This window comes from Carettochelys insculpta, chromosome 30, assembly GCF_033958435.1.
Source record: "Carettochelys insculpta isolate YL-2023 chromosome 30, ASM3395843v1, whole genome shotgun sequence".
Classification (NCBI taxonomy): domain Eukaryota; kingdom Metazoa; phylum Chordata; order Testudines; family Carettochelyidae; genus Carettochelys; species Carettochelys insculpta.
The window spans coordinates 5,724,223-5,751,210 of NC_134166.1; the positions used below are offsets into that span (position 1 = coordinate 5,724,223).

Consider the following 26,988-nt stretch of genomic DNA (forward strand, 5'->3'; position numbering starts at 1 on the left):
GAATAATGATCAATGACATGCCATTGCTCTGCAAAACATTCCTGGCCCGAGTGCCCCCACCCCACCCGCCTGCTAACTCCTGATTGCCTCTGCAAGGCTGAAACAGGCACCTCCTGGCTCCAGCCCGTCTCACCGGCCTGTTGCGATAGCGACTACTCTGACCCTTGCAGCTTGCTTTCCCACAGGGTCTCTGAGACAAATGGAGACAGAGTCCTGGGCTGCCTCACCTTGGGCTTTCCTACAGATCTGTTGCCACCTGCTGGCTCCTTGAAGCGAAGACACGGATCCCCATTCATGGATGTGAGTGCAGGATTCATCGGTCATTTACAGCCATAGGTATGGGAACTAGGGTGCAGGGATTGTTACAGCACCCCCGGGCTCCCGGCCTAGCAACTAGGATCCAGGCGCTCTTGTGTCTGCTCCACGCCCAGAGTCCCAGCTGCTGCCCCATGTGTTGGGACTCTGCTGCTGGCCCGGTATCCAGGTCGTGGCTGCTGGCCTCACACACCAGGGCTTTGCTCCCAGACTCAGCAGCGGGGCTGGGGGAGGAGGGACAGGGGAAACGTGGGGTGGGGTGTCAGCCACTGTTCCTTGTAAGCTGAGCACTTGGGTGGCCGCCCAGGAGAGATTCAAATGCTACCCAGCTGATTCGCAGAGCGCCCATAGCTGGCAGCCTGTGTTTTATAGGTGGTGCACATGTGCACATGCCTCAGTGCACAGAACAAAATTTATTCTGGACACGGATGGAAAAAAGAGAGGGAACCCTGGTCAGCACCTCACACTCTTTAAAGTGTTCCCACATCACTGTGTACAGCCAGAGTCTGCCAGAACGCATTCACGGCCTAGGGGAAGATGGATCAATGAATGGATGTTTGCCACGTTGTCAGCGGTCCCGATATTGCTTGACCCACCCTAATATCAGAGGCTTTGTCTTATACAGGCAACTCTACTCACACGGACCCTGGAAAAAGCGCCATCATTTTCCACACTTGCTCACTTGGGACGTAGCTATGCTGGGCCAAAGATGTGAGCGAGACAAGGTGGGAGGGGGAGTTATGTCTTTTATTGGACCAACCTCTCTGAGGGAAGAACTACGTGTTTGAGAGGCTCGGAGCTCTTTGTTAGGTCTGTGGGAAGAAATCAGTGCATCTGAGCTAAATGCAAGTTGGAGCCACAAGCCCAAAGGGCAACCGGCTGTGGGTGGTCCCTCGTCCCGTCCCCCCCCCCCCCCGAGACTGGGAGGTGACAGGTTGTGAGGTTGCAAAGAGGAGCATAGGAAAAAGAAATGCCAAGGTTAAGGCTGAAGAAATGAGCTTAACTCTGCCCCCTGGTGGCTGTAATCGGGACGGGGGGCGGGCTGAGCTGTTTCACATGTACTGTGCACATTTTGCTATAGTCTTTTTAGACACGCTTGCCACCCCCTCCATTTCAGATCCACAGAGCCATTCCCATAGGGCATCACACCCTCAGCCACCAACACACACACAGAGCTGCGCACACACAACCACAGACATGCACAACACAGAGCTACACAAACACACATGCATCCACTACATTCACAGCCTGCCCAGACACCTAACCACAGACACACTAATACATGGTCTCCCAGGCTGTCTAACACAAACTGTGCATATATTCACAACCAACGTTCACAAACTCCTACACACACACGGTAGCACACTCAGCCTGCGCCTACATTCACAACATACGCACACAAAAACTAATTACAAACACACAACTAACAGCCTCCCACACAATCTGGGCATATCTTCGCAATCTAGATTCACAAAGACCTTCCTACACACACACACACACACACTAACACCCAGTCTTCCACACACTCTAACACAACCTGTGCATACGTTCAGAACCTCCACACGCAAATGCAACCACACAAACACACGTCCACAGCCTCTCTTTCACATGCTCAGCCTTAGCTTTACAAACACATCAATCCATGGATGCCCAGCCACAGGTGTAGAGAAACACACACCCAGCTCAACCTGCAACCACACCCCCAGCCCCACCCACCCACAGCTGCGTGCACTGACACTGGTGCACTTACACGCTGAGTGGTAGCTGGCTGTACAGCACGTGCAACACACGCACTGCTCTGGAGCTGGACACTCACAGGCAGCGTCACCAAGTGTTTACCGCTACGCTGAAGCAATCTAGTCTCCCCACCCCTCCACCCACCGACCTAATTAGCACACACTGCCGAGAGAGTGCAGGGAACGCAAAGGGCAGGCCTGGGCCAAGCAGAGCATCACATGCTAAGCGGCATGGACGGTGCGAGAAGGCAAAGGGCAGGAGAGGCCGACCCAAATTCAGCGCAGTCTGAGCCCCTCACAACACCCACCTCTTCCACAGCCAAAACCCATCCCTCCAGCACCCAGGTCGTAGGCATTGGTCTGGGTCTAGGCATGTGGGAACCAGCACTGAGCCTGGCCTTTATAAACACAACCCTTGCAGCCTCCCCGAGGAGGCAGGTCGGGAGCAGTATCCCAACTGCACAAAGTGGGGAAACTGAGGAACAGAGCCAGGCAGGGCCATGCAGCAAATCAGTGGCAGAGCGGAGACTAGACCCCAGGAGTCCTGGCTCACACTAGCCCACAGCTCCCCTACTGGAATAGATCCAGGAAAACCCAGAGTCCTGAGACATGGTGGTCTCCTCTAACCACTAGGCAACACTCTTACTGCACGGCTAGCAGGAGACCCTCCCCTTGGAAGACATGAGTCGCAGGACTCCCTAGTGTGACCTTCGAGACTGGCATTCTCCCAGAATGAGGAATAGGACCGAGGAGTCCTGACTCTGCAATCTAGGATACGAGAACACACCTCTGTGCACGCAGGCAGGAACCCCAGAGCATTACCCCAGCTGTGCTCCCAGACAGCCTGTGCACCACAGGGCTGCAGCAACCAGGGACTTAACAGGCCTGATTCTTAGTCTCGCGCTGCTCTACCAGCATCACAGGTAGTGTTCCTTGTAAGCTGAGCGCTTGGGCGACTGCCCAGGAGCGAGTCAGGTGTGCCCAGCTGATTAGCAGAGCGCCCAAAGTCATCCACAGTGGGCAGCCTGTGTTTCTCCTAGTGGTGCACATAACAAAATTTATTCTGCCCATGGATGGGAAAAAAATTAAAGGGACCCCTGATCACAGGGTCTTCAAGCAGCTGGAAACACCCCTCTGAAAGCCCCACCCTTTGTGCAGAGGTCCCTCCAGGTCAGGGAAGGCTTGGGGACCCACCCAGCGTGCACTGTGCTGGGACTGTTCTCTGCTCCTCAAGGACTATGAGGTGTGCAGCATAAATCATCACTGCTGTGCTAATACTAATTGGCCAGAAGGCACATGACGCTTGTTTCTGTCCTGGCCCTGAGATGACAGCAGTGCTGTCTGCTCTGAAACCGGCCTTCCCAGGTGCTCGGTGTCCTGTGTGCGGCGCCCAGCTTCCCAAGAACAAGCAGAATGTTGTGCAATGAAGAATCACTTTTCTGTCTCCAGCTGCACCCGGCTTTCTACTCCCCTACAGCCCTGCTACCTACCCAGCCAAGTAGCTACTCTGATCCCTGGATCTATCTGTACCTTACTCAGCACCGGGGCATCAGCCTGTCCATCTGCACAGCGTGAAGTACAGAGAAGGGATGAATTAGGCATAAGACTTCCCAGTGGGCAGTTAACTCCATAATAGTCTCCTATAAGCTTACTTGCACCTTCAGCTGGCCCATTGGGACACCTGGGTTCTGCCCCTAGCTCTGCCACCACCTGGCTGGAGAACCCTGGGCAAATCACAGCCCTGTGCCTCGGTTTACCCCTTTTTCTCAGGTCTTGTGGGCACTGCTTGAGACAACTGTACTAGACAGTGGTCCTTCCAGTCGAGTCTGCAGTGCCACACTGTTTCTCTTGGGGTTCAGATTTGGAGACACCTCCAACGCCAGTCAAGGGATGGGGGTTGGCGTTTGAGTTTTGGCTCCGATCAGCCTGGTTGGGAGGTTGCATGTGCTTGCCTCCTCCTGAGGGCTCAGGTGCAGATTCTCAGCGGTGTTTAGGTGCCCAACTCCCATTGACTTTATCGGGACCATAATAGCTTTGAGTCAAAAGTATGATGCTCTTATTGAAGTTAATGGGTGTTGGGCACCTAAATACCTCTGAAGGAGAGCTGAAGGTGCAGGGGTTTCTTCCTGGGGAACCTGCTACATCCATATGGGCCTTCACACGATGTTCAACCAGGGCAAGGAGAGCCCAGGAGCAACGCATATGAAAAAGGATCTCACAAGCCCAGGGGTGGCTGTTCCTGAGCTGGCAGGAACAGTTCCAGGTGGGGAGCAGGAAGTTGGGTGAAGGCAGAGAGGAAAAGGGGTGTCTGTTTGGCACAGGAGCACTGGAGATTGGTTGTGCACATGAGATTGTCAGTGTGAACATATGTCAAGGAAAGAGTGGGTAGTGAAGAAAAGTGTGTACCTGTGTGAGAGCGTGTGTGTGTTCGAGTCATTGTGCTGAGGAACGAGGTCACAAACAGGAGTAGGTGAGTGTGTGCATGCAAGGGAAAGTTTGCACGTGTGTTTTTGGTGGGTATGTGCCAGGGGAAGGGTGTGCAGAGGAGACTGTGTGTGCAAAAGTGCCTGTGCATGTGTGCACCCATGTGCATGTGTCTACAGTGTGCAAGGAGCAGTTTGTGTAATTGTGCGTCAGTGTGGATACAGATGTATCTCTCCGCTAACATGTGACTACACCTCTGAATGTGTGAGTCTGACTGTATGTATGGACCTGTCCTTGCGGGGGGGCTGTGGGGCGGGGTGACCTTGTGTGCCTGGGCGCAGCTGCATGTCTGAGCAAAATCAATGTTTGTGTCAGCTTGTGTTGGGTGTGTGTGTGTGTGTGTGTGTGCGGGGGGTTGTGTTGGGCGGAGGGGGGCGGGGGGAACGAGCCGTCCCTGTGGGTCCGTCACTCAGCCCCCAGCTCCGCCTCCCCGCTACAAAGGCCGGGTCGGGCGCTGCCGGCTCGCAGAGCGGTGACTCCCGGCTCGAGCGATCGGTACGCTGCGCCCCGGGTCCCCGATGGTGGTTCAGCTCCGCGCCGCGCCCCGACGGACCGGCAAGATGTCTGACGGGGGGCAGCCCAGAGTGGGGGCCAACGTCCTGGTGCTGGGAGCCGGCAAAGTGGGTAAATCGGGTGAGTGTTGGGAACTCGGCAGCCTTCCCCGGACCCCTCCCCTGCCCCCCTGCAGCCCCTCTTGCATCCCATCCTGCCCCCTTCCCTCCAGCCTGCTCCCTGCCCTCTAGTCCTGCTGCCCCTGTGCTCTCCATCCTTCCCCTGCCCCCATCCTGCCCCCTTCCTCCTTCTTCCCCCCACCCTTTATCCTGGTATCTTGTCCCCTTGACCTCTGGTCCTCCTGCCCCCTCCACCGTCCTCTACCCTCTGGTGCCCCCACCCCCTTGCCCTCCCCCACCCTCTGGTCCTCCTGCCCCCTCCACCGTCCTCTACCCTCTGGTGCCCCCACCCCCTTGCCCTCCCCCACCCTCTGGTCCTTCTGCCCCTTTATTCCATCCTGCCCTCAGGCTCTTTTCTCCAGCCTTCCTCTGTCCCGCCCCCCCCCCCCAAACTTCCCTCTGGTCCTCCTGCCCCAGGGCCCCTTCCCTTGGGTACTTGCCATGCTCATCCCCATCCTGCCCCCTCCCCCCAGGACCTCCCTCCCCCAGTCCATTTCCTGCCCCCTTCCTTCCACCCTCCTGTCCTTTTGTTGCTCCCTTTCTCCATCATTCTCTCCTCACCGTTGCTTCTCCCAGTGGAGGGGTAATTCTCCTCTCTGGCACCACTCTTGAGTGCACTGTTGGGCCATGGATGGTGGGGCGGGAGGGCCTATCTCAGCCTGCTGGGCATGATCCTGGGTGGGGATTGTGAAGCAATGTCTGGGGATCACAAGCCCCCTCTTTTGCGGCTGCCCCGCACGGTGTTCCAGGTGCAGGTGTAGCTTGGCGGAGAAGCAAAGGCAGCAAACCGCCATTGTGCGGAGCTACTTCTGCTTGACCCGGGTGTAAGAGAAGTCAAAACAGGGCCACCCAGAACTCCCTGGGCCAAACCCTCAGTGGATGGAAATTAGAGTTACCCTATTCCTTTACCCCAGCCGAAGTGCTGGCCTCACCGGGGAGCTGGTGCGGAGTGTACCAGCCACCCCATACCCTGTGCGTGGACACCTAGCACCACCCACTCTATCCCCTGGGGAGAGTGTAGGAGTGAGGGGATGTGCTGGGGAGACCATGAGTAGCTTTCAGTCCTGCTGGGGAGTCTGAGCTCAGCTTGGTGCCTGACGTTGGGTCTCTTTTGTTTCAGCTCTGACGGTCCGATTCCTCACCCGGAGGTTTATTGGAGAATATGGGGATATTGGTGAGTAGCTTTGGGTTATATTATGTTATTTCCTTCCTTCCATCCAACTCCATTCTCTCCTAACAGCACTCTCTTTTCTCCCCCTTCCTGCGTGGCTCCAGAATCCGTTTACACCCACAACGTGATGGTTGGGGGCAGAGAGGTTTGCTTCAGCATCTGGGACTCCGTCTGCCCCCAGGTGAGACACTGCTACCTGCTGCATCCCACCCAGCCAGATGGCTCTGGGAACAGAGTGGACAGAATGAGCTGGTTGGGACACAGGCCAGCTCCTAGCAGGGCAAGGGTCCTCCTAACCCACGGCAGCTCACCCCCCCTTTCCCCCTCCAGCAGGTCATGTGGACAAACTTGCTTTGGTTCCAAAGAGGCTATAGAAAACCCCTCTGCCCTCAGAGTGCCGCCATCTACCCACAGTGAACATGGCTGCCTCGGCTTCCAAGGCTGGGAAATGGCATCCAATTCCTTTATTAATGGATTTAATAGTAATAATTTATTACTTTTGTGGGGAGAGAAGCTGAATGAAGACCGAGGGGAGGGCAAAAGCAGAGCTGCCACAGAACTGACCCTCCCATGCTGGGGTTGAGGCAAGGGAAGGGTTGGATAGATGTGCTCACTGTGGCGACTGCAGGGTGCTCCTTGATGGCCTGTCTGCCCCAGCTAGCTCCTGATTGCAGTTCCCGGGCTCTGTCCCCTGCCCTGCCCCCTCTCCAGGCCTCCGAGCTCCAGGGCTGGGTGAGCGAAAAGCAGCTGCGCTGGGCCGACGGCTTTGTCCTGGTCTACAGCATCTGCGACCGCTCCAGTTTCCACCTGGCCCGCCAGCAGCTCCAGCGCATCCGGCAGCTAAAGCGACAGGGCAGTTCCGAGAGAGCCCCTGTCATCCTGGTGGGCAACAAGCGGGACCTCCAGCACCGGCGGGCTGTCTCCAGCGAGGAAGGGCGACTCCTGGCCCTCTCCACCAACTCGGGCTTCTTCGAGGTCTCGGCTGCTGAGACGTACCACGGCGCCGTGGTGGTCTTCCACGAGCTCCTCGACATGGTGCGGGACTCCAGGAGCTCAGGCAAGAAGGCCATGGGCCTCCGTGGCATCGTGCGGAGCATGTCGGCCGTCTTCGGGAGGAGGAGGACGGAATGAGCGAGGAGAGCTGGGTTCCTGGGGGCAATGGAACGCACGTGCCACGGAGGCACTGGCTGCGTCCCTTGGAGAGCGTACGACAGTGATGGGAGCCGAGGGGGAAGCAGTTCTGTGCGCGTCCCTGGCCTTGTCTGGTGGGAGCTCTGGATGGGAACTCTTGGCATATCAGGAGAGCGCCATCATCTGCCAATGGGCTGCCTTCCGCTCCCCATGCTCCAGCACAGCCTCAGCCCTTGGCAGCGGTGTTACTCATTAGCGATAAAATTGAGTAGTAATTATATTCCACCTCCCTCCCTGGGCCCACTGGAGGAACAATTCTCTACGTGTCCCTTCCTAACAATTGTGCCTGTGCGGCTGTTAAAGAGCTGCTGTGTTCTGCCCCAGAAGTGGGTGCATTTCAAAGGGTGGGTAAACGAGCTGTGTTTACAGGGAACTGGCTTTGTCAACAGGACAGTAGGCCCCCGATTCTCCCCTGACACCTGTGCCTTGTGGAGCCATTCACACCCCCAGTGCACAGTGGATGTGCATCCCTAATCACCCTTATGGGCACTGGAAGAAGAAATTTGCGCAGCACCAAATTTGGAAGACAAGGCACAAGGCAGCGGGGAATGAGTCCGCCAGATCCCATGTCTGGCTGATATGGTCTGTATATGGGACCTGAGCCTGCCATGGGGCTAACGTCCCATTGAGAGTCAGATACCACAGCGATGGCAACCTACAAAACCTTTGCTTGAGATTCATGCCTTGGGCTCTCTTAACCAAAGGTGCTGAAGCACCTAAGAGGTGAAATGACAAAGTTTACTTACTTTTAAGGGGCCCGTGTTTGAAAACTGGGCTCGAAACCTTCAGGTACTGGAGAAAAGATTAGAATGGCTGGTGAATAAATGGGACTTGCTGAAGTTTGAGCAGCCTGCATTAGCCCCACGGGGTGGCACTGGACTTTTCTGCTGGGTTTCCAAATTACTGTTCCTGCTAAAAGTTCTCTGTTCTCAGTTATATCGGTGTGAATCCAGAGACTTTAATAGAATCACTCTGAATTACACTTGCTGTAACTGAGAGCAGAATTTAAGGCACTGTGAGACTCGTGAGTTACACCAGAGTAACTGCACAAGCACTCTATGCTTGCTATGACTTAACCCTTGCACTCCATGTGGCACATAGGTCATCTGCAAGTCTCCTCCACTCCATTCAGTGGATTAACTCTGAATTTACATCAGTGGAACTGATGGAGGAATTTGGCCCTTTTACCGTTAAGCATTTGCCATCCCATGCAGTGAAGGTTAGTGAGAGAAGTGAGGTTCAGGACTCTAGGGTTCAACTCCTGGCTCTGTCACTGATCGCTGTGTGACTTTGGGCAAATCATATCCTGCCCCATGCCTCAGTTCCCCCATCTGTAAAATGGGGCTAATAATGCCTGTGTTGCAGTTTGTGGGGGTGTGAGACTTCATCCCTTGGAAAGTGCAAACTGTTACTGATTTCTTTTTCCCCCCCCAAAGCCAAATGCTCAACTTAGAATATTAGAACTATGGTGTTGCCAACAGACATGTCTTCCACTATTTCAGGCAGGATCATTTTAAATGCCACCTGCCACAGGGCGAGTGGAAGATGGTATTGTCTCCAGTGCTGGAATATAAAGTCACCCAAATAAAATGTGAACTTTTGTATATTTGTAAATAACACAAATATTTAACTTATTGGAAGTGTTCTTTATGGGAGCGAATGTTTACATCCAGACTTTTTTTTTTTGTTAAAATATTCTCCTTGCACATGACAAAAAAAGATTTTGATGGTGAGAAAAGGTTATTTTTGGATGGGCAATAAAAGTTCATATGTAATAAAAGACAATAGTTTGGTGCTTTCACTGTAAGACACTTTGCCCTCAGAGGAAAGATTTAAAGGAGCTGCCTTGGGTGCCTTCAGGCCCAGATATTACACCATGTATAAAAAAGGTGTGTGTCAGACTTCTAAGGAATGAATGGACAATAGAGGGGCCCTGACACTCATCTCTTATCTGGTGGATAGAGAAACTGGTGGGGACTCTGACCTGGATTCTGTTCCCAGCTCGCTGGCTAGGTGACCTCATGCAAGTCACGCCCCACTGCGTGCCTCAGTTTCCCTATCCGGAAAGTGCAGATACTGATCTCCTTTGGAAAATGCTTTGAGACCTGCTGGGAATAAGAGCAAGTGGTTGTTATTATTTAGCAGTTCCCATCCTGCAGAGCTAATGGGGTGAGCAGCAAACTGAGGGGCAGATCCATTCTGGACAGATGCAGGCAGCTGTCTAACAAGGCCTGGCCTGAGGTCAGAGCAGGAGGCAACAGTGTAATGAGTGGTTGTGCCCTGGGTCACTTTCTCCGGCACATGGACATACCAAGGGGGTTTGCTTGGCAGGTTAAGTTCCAGTGGGGAGAGTAAATTTGATACTGGTAGGTTAGAGCACAGGAGTGAGTGATAGGACTCCTGGGTTCTCTCCCTGCGACTGACCTCAGCTACTCTAGCCCTTGTCATCCCTGCAGCGGGTGGAACCAAGCAGAGACGCATTCAGACGTCCCAGACCCCCGACAGAGGGAGCGGGTTGATCTGCCGTCACCCAGAAGGCAGGGGACAGAATTATCGTAGCATTTGGAGCCATCTTGTCCCCAGGCATGAGGCAGAAGTGGTGGCTGGGGAGCAGGTGGCGGGGGAAAGCGCTGTTGCTATTTGTGAGGCTGAGTGGGATGGGGGCATAGAACCGGTGCCCATATGCTATGACAGTCACCAGCCCAGAGTTCTAGGGTGCAGCTCCCCCACAGATGGGCATGTGGCAGTGTTACCTGACAGCCATGCAGAACGGATTCCGCTGGAGCCGGGAGACATGCTGCCTAGAGTCACCTACGGCATCGACTCACCTGGGCATGTCTGTAGGGCGGGGCTGATCCTCAGTGGCTGTACGCAGGCTGGGCCGGGTGGGCATTAAATCCTTCATTCTGCCCAGAGTTCAGTGTAAATCAGATTGCCCTCAGGGCTGCAGTAGCTTATACACTGCTCCCCTGGGCCCTCAGCTGCAAGGAACAGCCACAGAGCACGACCTTGATCCACCCTTTTGCTGTTCATTACCAACCTCCCACAGACATGAGTGGGAAAATCCACTGTGGACGGATGGAGTATGAAGTCCTCACTTTAGATCCCAGCCCCTGGAATCCAACTTTCTCTATTGAATCAGTTGCTTTAGTCACAGAGCTGGGACTCAGGGTACCCGTTTTTGAGTCCCAGCTCTGATATGGACTCACTGTGTAACCATGGGCAAGTCACTCGATCTCACTCTGTGACTGCATGTTTCCCCACTAAAGTCCATTTACAACTGTATGCTGATCACGGACAAGGGTGGCGCACATCTGCTCATGCCTTGGTGCACAAAACCACTTACTCCATACGTGAATTGGAAAAAATTAGAGGGAACACTGGTCTCGGACGGAGGCAGGGCGTGGATCTGAATTCCACAGCTTCGAGCTCCACTGTAATCTTTATGGGCTGGGGTCAGCCTGACCTGGCCTTACCAGAAACCCTCAACCAGCCTCTGAACAGTGAGACAAAGAGGAGGCCAGGGGCTTGCTTTTCAGAGATGCTGAGCACCCACAATGCAGCTGAGAACAGCAGCTGGCAGCCCTGAGGATCTTGGAAAATCATCTCCATAAGGCAGATCCCTGGAAGACGCCAGGCAAATTACTGGAGCAAAAGGCCCCCTGCAGTAAGGAGGTAACACCTGCCTTGCGTCTGCAGAGAGACACCAATAAGCACCGACTTCTGCTCACACTCAGCCAGGGGGCGATGGGAGGGGGCTCAAGGAGCTGAAAGGGAAGAACAGAGGACAAGGAAAGGACAGAAGAGTCAATTAACGGCAGGTGAAAGGATGCTGGAATTGTCAATCAATGACTTCCCCACCGAGATCCAGGGCAGAGTTGCCTCCCACTGTCCCCATGTTAAAGAGAAGCAGCTCTGCTGCCATCAGTGGTGTGAAAGTGGCCTGAGATCAGCATCTGGCCTATTAGCTGACCACTGTGTAGTGCCTGCTGGCTGCAGAGCCAGTGAAAACTTCATGGGTGAACTAAGGCAGGGGCACGATAATTCAGCAGTGGCCTGGCAGGGCCTGATTTGCACCTCAAACTGGTGCCAGTCAGGGGGACACACGCTGGAGGCAGTGGATTTGTCCCAGCAGGGAGAATCAAGCTACAGAGCAGTACACGTTTTGCAAAGCCACAGTCTGAGGGCACATACCATTCACACGGTTCTGCGGCCACTCGGCCCTCCTCTGGGACGGCAACATACAGGAGGGACCAGCCCCGAGCCAGCATGAATGGGGATGGCAGATGATTTGAGACAGGTGCGCAATACAATCCAAAGCATGTGCTTCTCCCTGCTCCCGACCTAAATCCTTCACCTGTTGTTTAAACTCAGCCATGGGGAGTTAGCTGCAGGACGCACACAGTAGGAGAACGTAAATGCTGATTCTACTCAGCTATTTCTGGCCTGAAGCTTCCTAGCCTGGAGTCAGCTAAACATTCTCCAACAGGATGTTCTGCCATTGGGATAAATTTCATCAACAAAAATCAAAATGTCTCACAGGAACATACAAATTTTGCTGAACTTTTCCTCAGGGAAGTGATCAAGATGCTTCATTTTCACTTTAAATGTATAGTAGAATATCAACCTCGGGCCTCTACAGCACATTTCATACTTAGACTGCTCAGTGTGTCGTTTCCCCCATTTTACAGATGGGGAAACTGAGGCACCGAGTGGGAGGTCAGCCAGCTGGCGGAGCAGAGCTCAGAATGGAACCCCACCTCTCAGACTAGTGTGCTAGCCGGTAGGCCACTCTGCCTCCCTATCTAATAACTGAAATGAGACAGTTGGAACAAAACAATTTTGATACGGTCATAATTAATTATTTCTTTTTTTGTTTTGTGAAAAAACTCAGAGATTTCATCATTCTGCCCAGAGCTGGGGGAGAAAATAAAATCCTGGGATGTCCAACAGGATGCAGGTCCTGGTTGCAGGTCATTTGGTTGCAGCACAGAAGCGGGGAGGACATCTTGGCTGCACCCTCACATTGCTGCACCCAAGGAGGCAAGGTCCCTGCCCTTCCGGAGCTGGCTGGCTGCAGGGGGTGGCGATCGAGCCTTCTTGGCAGGGAATTCCTGACACAGGGTAGCCGGGATCCCTCTCCGGGCTGGTGACAGGTTGGACTGGGGACCGCTCCCATCTTGGAAGCTGGGCTTCTCACTCACAGCCTTGCGGCTCTTCCCCCCTAAGCTGTATTGCCTCCTCTGGACAAGCCGCACGGGGATGAGGCCTGGGTGGAAGTCAGGCCAGAAGGTTGAATCTGAATCATTCGTCTCAGTCAGGGCAACCAGAGCGCGATAGAGGCGATGTCTCAGCTGGAGGGGAAAAAACAAGAAGAGCCCGGGGAGGTCACCGGTGGGGAATCTCACCCCTCCTCATCCCTCCTGAGATGCGTCTATTTTCAGCCCCTTCAGTACAAGCCATTAACGGTTCTTACGTAACACCAGACAGCGCAGGGTCACTCTGCTTGGATGTGACTAGCAAGTGCTGCTGGGAACGGTCCCTTCTGGAAGCTGCTGCTCACAAGTCACTCTGACTCTATATGGGAACCTGGCACAGCTGGCTTCACCCAGCCAGCCTCCTGGTCCAGCGAAGCCCCAGCATGCCCCTGGATGCGTTCCAGGCCACTCACAAGGGCTGGGAAGCAGCTGGTACTGGGGAGTTACTGGTGCTGAACTCACAACATCCCTGGTGCCGGAGAGTGGCAGACCTGGACCATGGCTGAAGCTGAACTGGGCTGTAATGAACGGAAAGGGGAGGCTTTCTCCCTGTAACTGGCGGACACAGACGGACCCTGTGGTTCTGTAGCTGCCTTGAGTCCTGGGCTGGGCTTTGACCAGCGTTCAGTGCAAGCTGAGTGCTTGGGCAGCCACCCAGGAGAAATTCAGGGGCTGCCCAGATGATTAGAAGAGCACCCACAGCCAGCAGCGTGTGCTTCTACGGGTGGGGCACATCCACACTTGCCTCGGTGCACATAACGTTTCTGCCCACAGATAGAAAATAATTAGAGGGAACCCTGGGCATGACCCTGAGTTGGAAGATTGGGCTTACATTACAGTGTGGACAGGATACCCTCCAATTACCTTTCCCAGACCCAAGGAAGAACTCAACGTCATTCAAAAGCTCATCTCTCGCCAACCAAAGCTGGTCCAATAAAAGACATAACCTCCCCTCCTTGTCTCTCTCACAAATAATTAAAGAACCCTTGGGCCAAAGGGAGTGGTTGACTCTCCAGCCCAGTGGTTCTGGAATGTGCATTCAAGCCCCTGCTCTGACTTAGAGAAGGGACCAAACCTAGCCGCTTACGCGCCCATTCTAACCACTAGGATGTTGCCTATTTGGGGTGGGTTTCTCTCCCTCTGAATGAAAATTATGTCCTAGCTCTAAGCAACCTTCCTGGCAAGTATCAGAGACGTAGCCGTGTTAGTTTGTATCTTTGAGAACAAGAAGTCCTGTGGCACCTTATAGACTAACAGATACCTTGGAGCATAAGCTTTTGTGGGCAAAGACCATGACGAAGTGGGTCTTTGCCCATGAAAGCTTATGCTCCAAAACATCTGTTAGTCTATAAGGCGCCACAGGACTTCTGCTTCTTCCTGGCAACATTTTCATCTCAGCCAGGGGTTGGCAATTAAAACAGCAAGTAGAGCCATTTTTTTCAAATTTAGTTAAAAAAACCCAACAGTTCAAAAGCTGCAATGCATGTGAATACAAGACAGTCCCTAATGAATAACGTCAAACCATATTTTTTGTAAACCCTGGTTTTACAAACAGCATGTGTGCAATACATGTTTACTGCAGGACGTTCACAAACTTTTACATATTCTGTTTCCTCACTCTTTACACATGTGTGTTTGTACCACTGTCTTCCTGTCTCTCACTCCCAAACCTATTTTAGTTATGCCAATTTGACTTCACGTTTAATTTAAGTTTTCTTTCTTCAAATGCATGTTGCTCTTCTCAATAGGAAGGCCGCAAGCTTCCTTTTCGTTTGTAAAATCAAGACTTTATCAGCAACACAATCAAAATGCAGACACAGTATCTATCCCACAATGCACTGCACATATAAAAGGGGGAGTTAGCCAACGTCTCGAGATCACGTATCGTTTGCTATTCAGATAGGAGTTGTTCATTGTTGGGCTTTTAGACATTCACGGTTTATCAAAAAACCAGGAGGATTTTTTTACGCTTTGCAATTACAGCATTGGGAGCCACAAAGAAGTCCTTAAAGAGCCGCCTGCAGCTCCGGAGCTGCAGGTGGAAAGCCCCTGAATTCTAAGCCAATACACGGCGTTGGGAACTGTCCCCTCACAAATGACGCATCCCCCACCCTCGCGCCCCCGAAGCAGCACTTTTCAACAGATAGAAAGTTGTGCCTGCAACTTTTTCACTTGGTGTTAGTTACATCCCCCCTCCCGCTCCAAACCAGCCCTTCAGCTCAGACCTTCACAGCGCCTGACTTATGGACACTGGATCGCTGTGCTGCGCTGCTGATGACAGACAGGGTAGAGCTGCTGTGCTCCTAATTGGCCTGCCTGCCCCGCTCCCCGGTGGCCACCGCCTGCAGGCCTCATGCATGAGCTCATAGTCTTTCCAGAAGGTATTTCCCAGCTCTGTCTTAGGGGGCAGCTGACAGGATGGCACCCGGCTGTCTGGAGAAGCCAGATGAGGGAAGTGTCTGGTATGTCACGGTGATTTTCACTGGAGCCATGAAAATCACTGCTCCTGGAGCAGGGTTGCAGCCCATCTAGAGCAGGGGTCAGCAACCTTTCCTAGGTGGAATGACCACATTTGACCTTTCGTCCTCTACGGACGGTCCAAGTGCTGGTGACACTTTTTAAAATCACTAATAGTCCTACTTACAACAGCTTCACTAATAAATAAGATGCAGAGCTCCACCGTCTAGGGGGTAGTTGGCAGCATTAGTTGCTCTTCTCTTCATCCACAGACTTTGAGCAAGCTCCCGGCTGCATGGGGGAGGAGGGGCAGGGCTGAGCTCTTGCCTCGCGTGCCAATGAGTATTAGCTTGTGTGCCGCTCTTGGCACCCGCGCCGAGGGTTGCTGACCCCTGATCTAGAGTATGGTACCCTATCCTGGACAGGCAGATCCTTGCACTCTCTACTCACACATGCCGGTATCATGCTATATTAGAGGGAAAGTGGTGACTGGAGAGAGCCCTGAAGCATGAAATTGGAGCCCCCTTCTTGTTTGGTTCTACCAGGTGTAATTCTAGTGGATATAAACATCTAATTCTTATCTGGATCAGCAGCTGAGAATCCCTCAAAATAGCAGCAGCAGTGTGTCTGGTAGGTTAATCACAGCAAGAACCCTTTGTAATGGGCGAAGCTCAAATCTCAGCTCCTACTTTGGTTCATTTTCCGCCTACCAGAGAGTGGGAAACAAGAAGCAAGATAGAGATGAAATATCTTTGGGGCTGGGACTATCTCTTTGTTCTAGATTTGTACAGCTCCTGACATCATGGGGTCATTACCGGGACCCTGAGTTGCTACCATGAGACAAACGCTGAAACTACTAGTAGAACGTCTACTTACACAGGAGAAATTAGTGAATCTTGCGAATCTTCTGCCAGGCTTGGGCCATCCCCACTGAATCTACTCAGAAGCTTTGCACTTGATTCAGAGCCAAGGGCCAAACTAACAAAAGGATTTGCAAAACTCATCTCAGTGAGTTCGATACCTAATGCCCATTGACAGTGCTTTTTTTCTAGCAAAAAGGGTGCTGGAACTCAAGTCTGACAATTCCTCGTAGAGATTAGGTTGCTCAGTTTTAAGGCCCTGGTCCCCGTCCTGCAGGGCAGAGGGGGCTTCTGTACCGGTCCCCACACTGCTGCAGACCAGCAGGGACTCCTGCCCTGGTCCCCTCGGTGCTGTGGGACCAGCGGGGGCTCCTGCCCCATTCCCTGTGCTGCTGTAGGACTGGAGGGGGCTCCTGACCCAGTCCACCGCCCTGCTGCAAAACCAGCAGTGAAAATTTTTCTGGTGTTCTAACAGAAAAAAGGTGCCGCGTGCAGGGAACACTGGTTCTGAGCCTCGGCCCAGCCTCTAATCAGCCCTCCCCGGCCCTTCTACCACCAGAACACACAGCCAGGAGAGGACAGCAGTATTATTTTTAAGGCAAAAGTGCTGAAAATCAAAATGTGGGGAAAAAAAAGGAGGGGAATGAGAGACTTGCAGCCAGATTCTGACATGGGGCCCCCAGCCTAGAGGAAGGGGAGGTTCTGAGCTCCATGACACTGATAAGAAATTAGAGTAATGCTAGAATTGTGGAGTGGTTCTGATCCCTGTTATACCAGTAAAGCCCAGCGTAACCACACAGGTGACAATGGAGCTTGGGCCAGATTCTTGGTTACACAGGTATAAACATCTGGGGAACTCAAGGGATTCAGGCTGGATTTATACTGAAATCAGCATCTGGCCTTCAGGCTTTTGGGAACAGAACATGCCTTTAACAAGACACATGAATCATGCCCGGTTGTCAATTTCCCCCTTTGCTTGCTGCACAAACTGCCCTCCCGGCGCTTCAAACACCCCCTTAACAATGAATGGTCTTGGAGACGCAGCTGTGGCTCAGCTCGTTAACTGGAACAGGGCAAAAACGCTTTAGCACTTTGATTTTTCAGGATAATGGATTCTCCATGAACAAAGCAGGGAAGGAGCCTGGGGAGGAGGTGGACAAATCACATCTAGTTCTTTTACCCTCCCGTTCAGTCTGCTGTCACAGTACAGACTGTCCAGGCTCATTTCACCTTCCCTGCACTTTGCCGCTTAGAACACAGCCACACCAGTGGAGGGCCATAGTAGCCCACGGCTGAAACTCTTGTTCAGGACCAAAGCTCCCTGTAAGCTGAGTTCTTGGGTGGCAGTGCCCAGGACAGATTCAGGGGCCACTCAGCTGATTAGCAGCGCGCCCACAGATGGCAGTGTGCTTTTCTACTGGTGGTGCACATCTCCCTAGGCCTTGATGCACAGAACAAAATTTATTCCACCTGTGGATGGAAGAAATGAGAGACGACCTTGCTCAGGGCATGTGAAATTCCCTCTTGTAGAGGAGAGGGGACAGGGAGGAGTTGAGGCTGTGCCAGTAGAAGCTTTGTTCCCAGCTGGGTTTGGCGTGAAGGGATAGTGGCTATTTCAGGTCTTGAGGGGTTCACAAGGCCCCCTTGGTGCTTTGGAAGAGAATAGCTACACCATTCATCTTGGATGGGACCCACTCCCTGTGGCTTCAGAGTCCATCTGGAATGGAAGTTCTGATGCAGCAGATACAACGAGGCGTAGACGTTACCTGCCTGAATCAGGCCCAATGTCTGCCTTGTCTAGCCCCCATCTCTAGCACTAACTATCACCAGATTCTTCTGCAGAAAGTGGATGGAACCCGTGCCCACACACTGGGAAGCTCAGAGGCAGCTTCCAAAATGAAACCTCTAATGAGATCTTCATTCTTTGCATGGCTATAACATAGGAATCCCTGCCCCAAAGAGCTTGCAATCGCTGCAGACAAGAACCACAAAGGGAAGGAGGGTATCTCTGGCTTGCAGATGGGGAAGCTGAGGCACAGAGTTTGCCCGAATAATCTGTTAGTCTGTAAAATGCCACAGGACTGCTCATTGTCGTTGCAGATAAAGATTAACTCACCTACCACTATAACAAGCAGTCCTGTAGCACCTTAAAGGCTAACAGCTTTGTTAGGTCATGAGCTTTTGTGGGTAAGTCCTGAGACAGATCACACTTGGGAAGTCTGGGGCCAGGAATTACTCCGGTCTCCTTGAGTCTCAGTATAATGTTTTCACTGTTTAATTCACTTGCCCTCCACTGGAGCTATGGGGGAAGGTGGCAGTGGATGCACACAGACAAGAGACAAAATTAGCTCCGGGTGGCTGAAAACCATGGCTGCCATCTGACGCTCTGCAAGGCCGCTTTCAAACCCCAGTCTGGCCTGAGTTCAGCTGTGCACGGGGCTTTGCTTAAAGAGGCACTGGGAGGCCGGGAGCCAACGGTTAAGGATAGCAACTGACCTCATGCAGCACAAGCGCGGGCGAGCAAGCGCCCAGGGGACAAAGGGAATTATGGGCTCTTGGACTGCACACTCGTCTGGACGACACAAAATGAGGCAGACCGGACAGTGCAATAAATAGTCGCAGAGGGGTCGCTGTGTTAGTCTGTGGATTCACAGAAAACAAGCAGTCCTGGAGCACCTTAAAGACTAACACATTTATTTATTAGATCATGAGCTTTCGTGGGTAAGACCCACTTCTTCAGATCTGACATCTTGCCCAAGACAGCTCACGTCCTAATAAAAAAAGTTAGTCTTTAAAGGTGTTCTAGGACTGCTCGTTTTCTGTGTGACAAAGGCTCACAGGGCCAGGATTAGTGGGAGGGGGGAAGGAACCCCTGGGCCAGGAAGCTAATTAACAAGAGGGAAAATGAGACGCCCCAGGACCCTTCCTGTTTCATTAACTTCTCACACCTCAGTCCTTGTTAGCACTCAACGCCAGCTCTCTGCAGATTCCTCTCCTCTTCTCACTCCACTTCCCCTTTTTCCTTGCCCTCCCCTTCTTACCAGCCCACAGCCCCTTCAAGGCTATGCCCGCTCACACCACTGGCTCTGATTGTTACTGGTTATCTGGACTGCTCTAGCACCTGGCACCCCAGTGGTAGACCAGGCCCCCATGGTGCTAAGGGCTGGGCAGTGGTGTTCCCTCTAATTATTTGCATCCATGGGTAGAATAATTTTGTTATATGTACCAAGATATGAGCAGATGTGCACAACCAATAGAAACACACACTGCTGGTGGTGGGAGCTCTGCGGGCAGCATGTGAATCTCTACTGCAAGGCCACCCAAGTGCTTAGCTTACAGGGAGCTCACAGCTATAGGACAGGATGCCTGCAGAGGGGACAGATGCCCAGCTCCCCCACAACCTGTTCTCTCTCCCAGCTGGTTGCCCCCGGGTGGCCAAAGGTCCATCTCACCCAGAATCCTGTTTTCCATCCTCCATTAATTTATTGAGTTCATTTTTGAATGCTGTTGTAGACTTGGCTTTCACGACATCCTCTGGCAAGGAGTTCCACGGGTTAACTGTGAGTTGTGTGAAATAAACCCACTTCTTTTGTTTGTTTTAAATCTGCTGCCTGTTCATTCCACAGTGACCCCGGCTCTTGTGATATGAGAAGGTGTAAGTAACACTGCCGTCTCCGCTTTCTACACACCAGTCATGACTTTAACAGACCTCTATCACATCCCCTCTCAGTCTTCTCTTTTCCCAGAGAAACAAAAATCACACACAGAACTCACAGTGGAGCAAAGAACCGAGTCCAGATCTACAGCCTCCCTCGGGCTAGAGCCTTAACAACTGGGCTCCTTACTGCGCAATCTGTACTGACTGAATTTCTAAGAGTGCTCCAGCTGCTGAGACAGAACCTTTTAGGGGTCAGGGAGCAGGCTGCTAATATTGCAGCCAGCTTCCCACAGTACCTGCCAGATCACCCCTAATGCCAATGGGCCTGCTGGAAGCAGACGTGACAGGTAACAGATCACCATGCAGCATGGCCAGGGACTGCAATATTGAACCTAGGAACTGTTTATGTCTGATTGTCTTCTGCTCCACGGGGGCGGGTTCTCACAGCTCCTTGGGAGCTAAGACAACGGGGCTGCAGGGGCTGGCTTGCTGCCCTTCAGCTTGGTTTGCACATACTTGCTGAGGCTGGGTTTTTCAACGACTATAGGGCCTTGGATAGAAAAGCATGAGCTTGAATGGAGCGGTGGGCTTCCTTCAGCTTCAACCACCTACCAGGACCTTGGCCACTGCGGAGTGGGAACCCCGGGGCAGTTGCCACGTGCTGGGGACTCAGCTGCAGCTCCACAAGGCTTGCGGCCACACAGCTCCTGTCACTTCAGTTCTGGCAAGACTGACACTGAGCAGTGGGGTAACATGATTAGCGGGAGCTGCTGAGAACAGAGAGATCTTTGCTTGCTTAATGATCCCGCCAGGCCAGGAAGGCAGTAGAGTCATGCTAAGAATAAATAGCACATCCCAGGCAAATGATGCAGGAGCAGGTTAGGTAACATGGTGCTGGGGTGCGGGGGTGGGGGGAGGGAGGAATAATAAGGAGTTCTTATAAAAGAATAGATCTCAGAGCATCTTGCAAAGAGGAGTGTTATTCCCCTGCTGATGATGGGGAAACTGAGGCACCAGGAGGGACTGGTCCCAACGTTTGCACTGCCTCTGGGAGCGAGCCTCCCAGCCCAGGCTTGCAGGTTGTGTTGGTGGGGCTCCTGCCAGCCTGCTAAACAGTGATATTATATCTCTGGCTGGAGCTCAAGCCTTCAGGCCTGGGGTGGGTTGCTGAGAGTCAGAGCATCAGCAGGTCTGGACAGCTCTCAGAGGTGCTACAGATGTACCCTGGAAGAGTGAGGCATTATCATGAGTCACAGCATGACTCTGTTGCAAAAAATAGGAGCAAACCTTATTCTGGGATGCAGCAGCAGGAGTGTTGTGAGCAAGACACAAGAAGTCATTCTTCTGCTCTACTCCACACTGGTTAGGCCTCAGTTGGAGTACTGTGTCCAGTCCTGAGCCCCGCATTTCAGCAAAGAGGTGGACCCATGTGAAAAAGTCCAGAGAAGAGCAACAAAAATGATGAAAGGTCTAGAAAACGTGAGCTATGGGGAAAGACTGAAAGAACTGAGTATGTTTGGTCTGGAATAGAGAAGACTGAGGAGGCGGCATGATAATCATTTCCAAGTATGTAAAAAGGACTTGACTTACTTAAACCCTTGTACTCCATGTGGAACAAAGATCATTTACAAGTCTCCTCCACTTCACTCTGTCTTGGGACCAAACTTCAAGCTGACCCCAGGAGCACCCCAGTTGTTCTTCAATCTCAGCAGATCTTCTCCACGTTGCCTAAGGTCGTCTTCTTTTGCCCTTTTTTTGTGAGTTCTGCCTGACGGACTCTGCTGGATGATGGTTTTCGGAGAGTGTGGCCCAGCATCCCCACTTTCTTCTCTTGATTTGAGCATCGAGTGGTTCTTGTCCTGCTCTGATCTGAAACTCCTCATTTGTGATTAAGTCTTGCCATTTGATGCAAAGGATGTACCTCGGGCACCATAAAAGTAGGAGGGAGAAAAATTGTTCTTAACTTCTGAGGACAGGACAAGAAGCAATGGGCTTTAAGTGTAGGAAGGGAGGTTTAGGTTGGACTTTCGGAAAAATTCCCCAGATGTCAGGATGGTTAAGCACTGGAATAAATTGCCTAGGGAGATAGAATTGCCATCCTTGGAGATATTTAAGAACAGGTTAGACAAACACCTGACAGGGATGGTCTAGATGGTGCTTGGTCCTGCTTAGAGTGTAGGGGATTAGATGAGATGATCTCTCAAGCTCTCTTACAGTCCTATGATTTTGTGATATGCATGTCCAGAAATGCTACGCAGAATAAAGATGCTGTTCCTGAACTGGGGCCCTAACGAAGGGTCACATACCCCAAAGGGCGCCAAGCTCTCCCTGCAAATCCAGTGAGCAGATTTTCCCAAAATTTTAGATCTGAGGACTTCGGAAAAGCACAAATGGAAACTTCTTGGAACAAAGCACCTGTTACAAGGTGCTCCCTTGGCAAAAAGCAGGCCACAGACCACTAGCAAGTCTAAGGCCTTGCTGACAACTGGAAGCAGGAGTTGCAATCCCCCTTGGGATGACGCAATTGGCACAAGTGCAATGTGATTTTGCACTGGTGGAGGTTCTGCCCAGTGGGAAGTGTGTCCAGGGGTTGGCATCAGTGGGTAAACATCCCACGCAAACAAGGCCCATGGGATTTCTGTAACATCAGTCACTGCTGTGTCTAGGTGTGCCCAGAACCTACGTAGCTATCGCGGTCTCTCTCTCTCCCCCTGTGGCACTTGAACCATCTAAATGAGACTCTCCCAGGCCTGCTGGGTGGCTGGGTTTTTCCCAGGAGCCCTCGTTTGGAGGTTAGCTTCAGCTCTCTAACGTTCAGTGGGGAGAGTTGCCTGATCAGGACTGGTTTCCAAAAGCATGGAAAACAACCCGTGCAGCCAGAGCAAACGCTGCCCCTGTTTTCTCCTTCCTGGAAGCAGAGGACGCATCTGGCCGCCTGCCCATTTCCCTTCCAATATCCCCTTCCGTCCGCTCTTACGCAGGGAGTGCTGAGTCCTGCAGCGCTCGACTAACGAGTTATTTCCTTGTGCCATCCACTGACTGATCCTTCCACAGGGATTAAGAGCATGGCAGGAAACTGACTGCAGAGAGATCAGACCTGCGTCTGACCCTGGTCCCTTTATCTAACCACAACCCTCATTCCTTCCATCTCTCTGAGAGGTGCTCCCCTTGCCATAAGAGCTGCATTCTCTTAGCCAGCTGATGGCTACTTGCATGACTACTTAGGGCTTCACATTTATCACCATGCCACATCTCATGGCTGCTTGGAACACCACAGCATGTCAATAACTATAACTGAAGACTTCTGCATAAAAAGCACAGGCTTCCACCATCTGAGTGAAGGGAAAATCTCCACTAGCTATTAGCAACACAGGGCCTATGACACACATGGTATTATGAACACTAGGCTAGGCTTCCTCTCAATGCCAAGCTTCTGCCCTAACAGCTACCTGAGAATTGCCACTCAATGGCTACGTCTACACGTGAAACCAACATCGAAATAGCTTATTTCGATGAGTAACGTCTACACGTCCTCCAGGGTTGGCAACGTCGATGTTCAACTTCAACGTTGCGCGGCACCACATCGAAATAGGCGTTGCGAGGGAACGTCTACACGCCAAAGTAGCACACATCGAAATAAGGGTGCCAGGAACAGCTGCAGACAGGGTCACAGGGCGGACTCAACAGCAAGCCGCTCCCTTAAAGGGCCCCTCCCAGACACAGTTGCACTAAACAACACAAGATACGCAGAGCCGACAACTGGTTGCAGACCCTGTGCCTGCAGCATGGATCCCCAGCTGCCGCAGCAGCAGCCAGAAGCCCTGGGCTAAGGGCTGCTGCCCACGGCGACCATAGAGCTCCGCAGGGGCTGGAGAGAGAGCATCTCTCAACCCCTCAGCTGATGGCCGCCATAGTGGACCCCGCTATTTCGAAGTTGTGGGACGCGCAACGACTACACGGTCCCTACTTCGACGTTGAACGTCGAAGTAGGGAGCTATTCCTATCCCCTCATGGGGTTAGCGACTTCGACGTCTCGCAGCCTAAAGTCGAAGTTAACTTCGAAATAGCACCCGGCGCGTGTAGCCGTGACGGGCGCTATTTTGAAGTTAGTGCCGCTACTTCGAAGTAGCGTGCACGTGTAGACACGGCTAATGTGAGGCAGCAGCTAAAAAAAGCAAACAGGATGTTAGGAATCATTAAGAAAGGGATAGAGAATAACACAGAACATTTCATTGCCGCTATATAAATCTAGGTTATGGCCTCATTTTGAATACTGCGTGAAGACTCATCTCAAAAAAGGTATATTGGCACTGGAAAAGGTTCAGAAAAGGGCAACAAAAGTTATTAGGGGTATGGAACAGCTGCCATATGAGGACAGATAAAGAAGACTGGGACTTTTCAGCCTGGAAAAGAGATGACTACAGGGGGACATGATAGAGGTCTGTAAAATCATAACTGGTGTGGAGAAAGTGAACAAGGAAAATGTATTTACTGGTTCCCATCACACAAGAACTAGGGGTCACCAAATGAAATTAACAGGCAGCAGGTTTAAAAAAAATACAAGGAAGTTTTTCTTCATGCAGCACATAGTCAACCTGTGGCACTCCTCACCAGAGGATGTTGTGATGGCCAGGACTTTAACCAGGTTCAAAACAGAGCTAGATAAATTCATGGAGGTTAGATCCATCCATAGCTATTAGCCATGGTGGGAAGGAATGGTGTCCCAAGCCTCTGTCACAAACTGGGAATAAGCAACAAGGAATGGATCACTTGATGATTCTCTGTTCTGTTCATTACTCTGGGACACCTGACATAGGCAACAGTCTGAAGATGGGCTAATGGTCTAGATGGACCTTTGGGCTGACTCTGTATGGCCATTGTTATGTTAAATTTTAGCAGTATAGGGCCTATGACACACAGACCATATCACCACTAGACTCCCACAGTTCCAAAGTGACATTCTTGTGTGCCTGTCTCTCTCTTTGCATATCTTTGTTCTGACAACAGCTGATGGGCATTTAATTATTCACTGTGCCTATGAAATTCAGAGTATAGGGATGGGGAGGGGAGGGGCACATCAGATGGATTTAAAGATGCCTTGCAAGAAATTGCCAATGGAGCTAGCTGCTAGACCGGTTAGACAGACACACCCAGAATACCACGACTGCAAAATAAAGCGTTCAGAGGACAGATCAGACAGATCGTGTCTAGATGAAAGATATTAACTTAAACCAGTTTAAAAAGATTGAGTTAAACTGGCACACACCTCCATATGGATGCTCTTAATTCAGTTTAGGAACAGCATTAAGCTGAACTGAATTGGCTCTTAATCGACAAACTATTCCAGAATAACAGAGAGGTGGCCGTGTTAGTCTGTGCTCCACCAAAACAAAACAGCAGAAATGTAGCACTTTAAAGACTAACAAAATGATTTATTCAGTGATGAGCTTTCGTGGGACAGACCCACTTCATTGGCTCAATCTCATTTTCAATACAGACTGACATTTATAAGCACAGAAGACCAAAAAAAAAATGCAATAAAAACTGACAAATTAAATATACAGGAGGAGGTGAAAGGTGGGGGGAATGTTAATTGTGCCTTCCTTTGCTGCTTGTAATTATCTCAGGCAGGACAATTAACATTCCCCCACTCCTCTTCCCTTCCGATATATTTGATTTGTCAGTTTTCAGTGTAATTTTTTTTTTTGGTCCTCTGTACTTATAAATGTCAGTCTGTATTGGAAATGAGATTGATCCGATGAAGTGGGTCTGTCCCACAAAAGCTCATCACTGAATAAATCATTCTGGTAGTCTCTAAAGTGCTACATTTCTGCTGTTTTGTTTGATTCCAAAATAAACCAGTTTCCATCCAAAATAAGAGCCTACCTGCCAGGGTTCAGGACAGTGGTTTAAAATCACCCTTTCTGATAAACTGGTGGCATTTTCCTGAGTGGCCACCCTTAGATGGATTAGATCAGTGGTTCTCAGACTACATTGCACTGTGATCCCCTTCTGACAACAAAAATTAATACATGACCCCAGGAGAGGGGAGGGACGCACAAGTCCCACAGCCCCTGCTGGGACCCACCCAGACTCTCAGCTAACCAGGAACACTAGTGCCCTTTCACTGCAGCCCTTTGGCACTTGATCCTCTCTCCCCGCCCCTTCCGGGAAGCTGTGTTTGTTTGTACAAAGCGAGACTGCAAAATGCCATTCGATCCACTGTCTGTGGGGCCCAAACTGCCGTGAACTCATTAACCAGCTCGGATCCTCCTCTGCTGCCACTGCCTTCTCCGGTAGCACTCCTTAACTCAGCCTGGCGAATACAATTCCCTTAGGACTGTTTCACAGAGCTACCGGCCTCCCTCCCCGTGGCTAGCCTTGCTTGGGGTGCACGCTCTCTCACCCTCTAGCGGGTAGGCTTCCACAGATGGCAATTAAGGCTACGATTTTTGTCTCGGTGGTGGAAGTCACCGATCTTCCAATGACCTCTGTGACTTCCGCCCACGCCAGCTAGAGGGTCCTGCTGCCTTCCGAGGTGGCAGGGAGCTATGCAGGGGTCCTGCTGCAGTCCATCAGCCCCTTGCTGCCCCTAGCCACTCTGGGGGCTCCCCATAGCTCCCAGGGTCAGAGGAGGGACACCTGGCAGTTCCAAGCCCCCACAGGTGGTGAGGACCCGGAGCCCCCAGCTGACCCTGCAGCAGCTCAGAGGTTTCCCATTTTGCCAGGAACAGGTCTCGGGCTTCTGTGAATTTCTCTTTATTGCCCAGGACACATCTGTGACTTTTACTAAAAACGGCCAGGACAAAATCTCAGCCTTGACTACAGTGGGCACCACGGAGAATAAAGGGCCTATAACTAGTGCTCCTTCCCTCGGGTGGCGGCAGAATCCACCCCTTGGCATGACACCTATGCCAGCTTGCGCGCTGGCTCTGGACGAGACCGATGTTCCCTGCAGGCTGAGCACTCGCACAGCCACCCAGGAGAGAGTGCGGAGCCATCCAGCTGATTATCAGAGCACCCACAGCCACCAGCATGTGGCTCTATTGCTGGGGCACATACGCACATGCCTCTGTGCACATAACAAAAATTATCCCCCCCACACCCCATAGATGGAGAAAGAATTAGCTGGGACTGGAGCAGAGCCCCTGCTAGCTTGGAGGTTGGGGAGGGGAGGGAGCCTGGGT

General features: G+C 51.9%; 2 protein-coding genes across 3 annotated transcripts in view; one reads left to right on the forward strand and one right to left on the reverse strand.

Moving 5' to 3' along the window:
- The first annotated feature begins 5,019 nt into the window (after positions 1 to 5,019).
- Positions 5,020 to 9,618, forward strand: LOC142003683 (ras-related and estrogen-regulated growth inhibitor-like protein). Its single transcript, XM_074980829.1, has 4 exons — positions 5,020 to 5,168; positions 6,327 to 6,380; positions 6,482 to 6,558; positions 7,089 to 9,618. Exons 1-4 carry the CDS (start codon positions 5,054 to 5,056, stop codon positions 7,506 to 7,508), a joined length of 666 nt encoding a protein of 221 aa, XP_074836930.1. The 5' UTR covers positions 5,020 to 5,053; the 3' UTR covers positions 7,509 to 9,618.
- Positions 9,619 to 11,506: 1,888 nt separating this feature from the next.
- LOC142003864 (perilipin-2-like) overlaps positions 11,507 to 26,988 on the reverse strand; it is a 52,047-nt gene continuing 36,565 nt past the window's right edge. For both annotated transcript variants that reach the window (XM_074981200.1, XM_074981199.1), the window contains exon 6: positions 11,507 to 12,922. In XM_074981200.1, the coding sequence (XP_074837301.1) occupies positions 12,590 to 12,922 (333 nt within the window). In that variant the 3' untranslated portion in view covers positions 11,507 to 12,589. The remainder of the gene's footprint in view (positions 12,923 to 26,988) is intronic.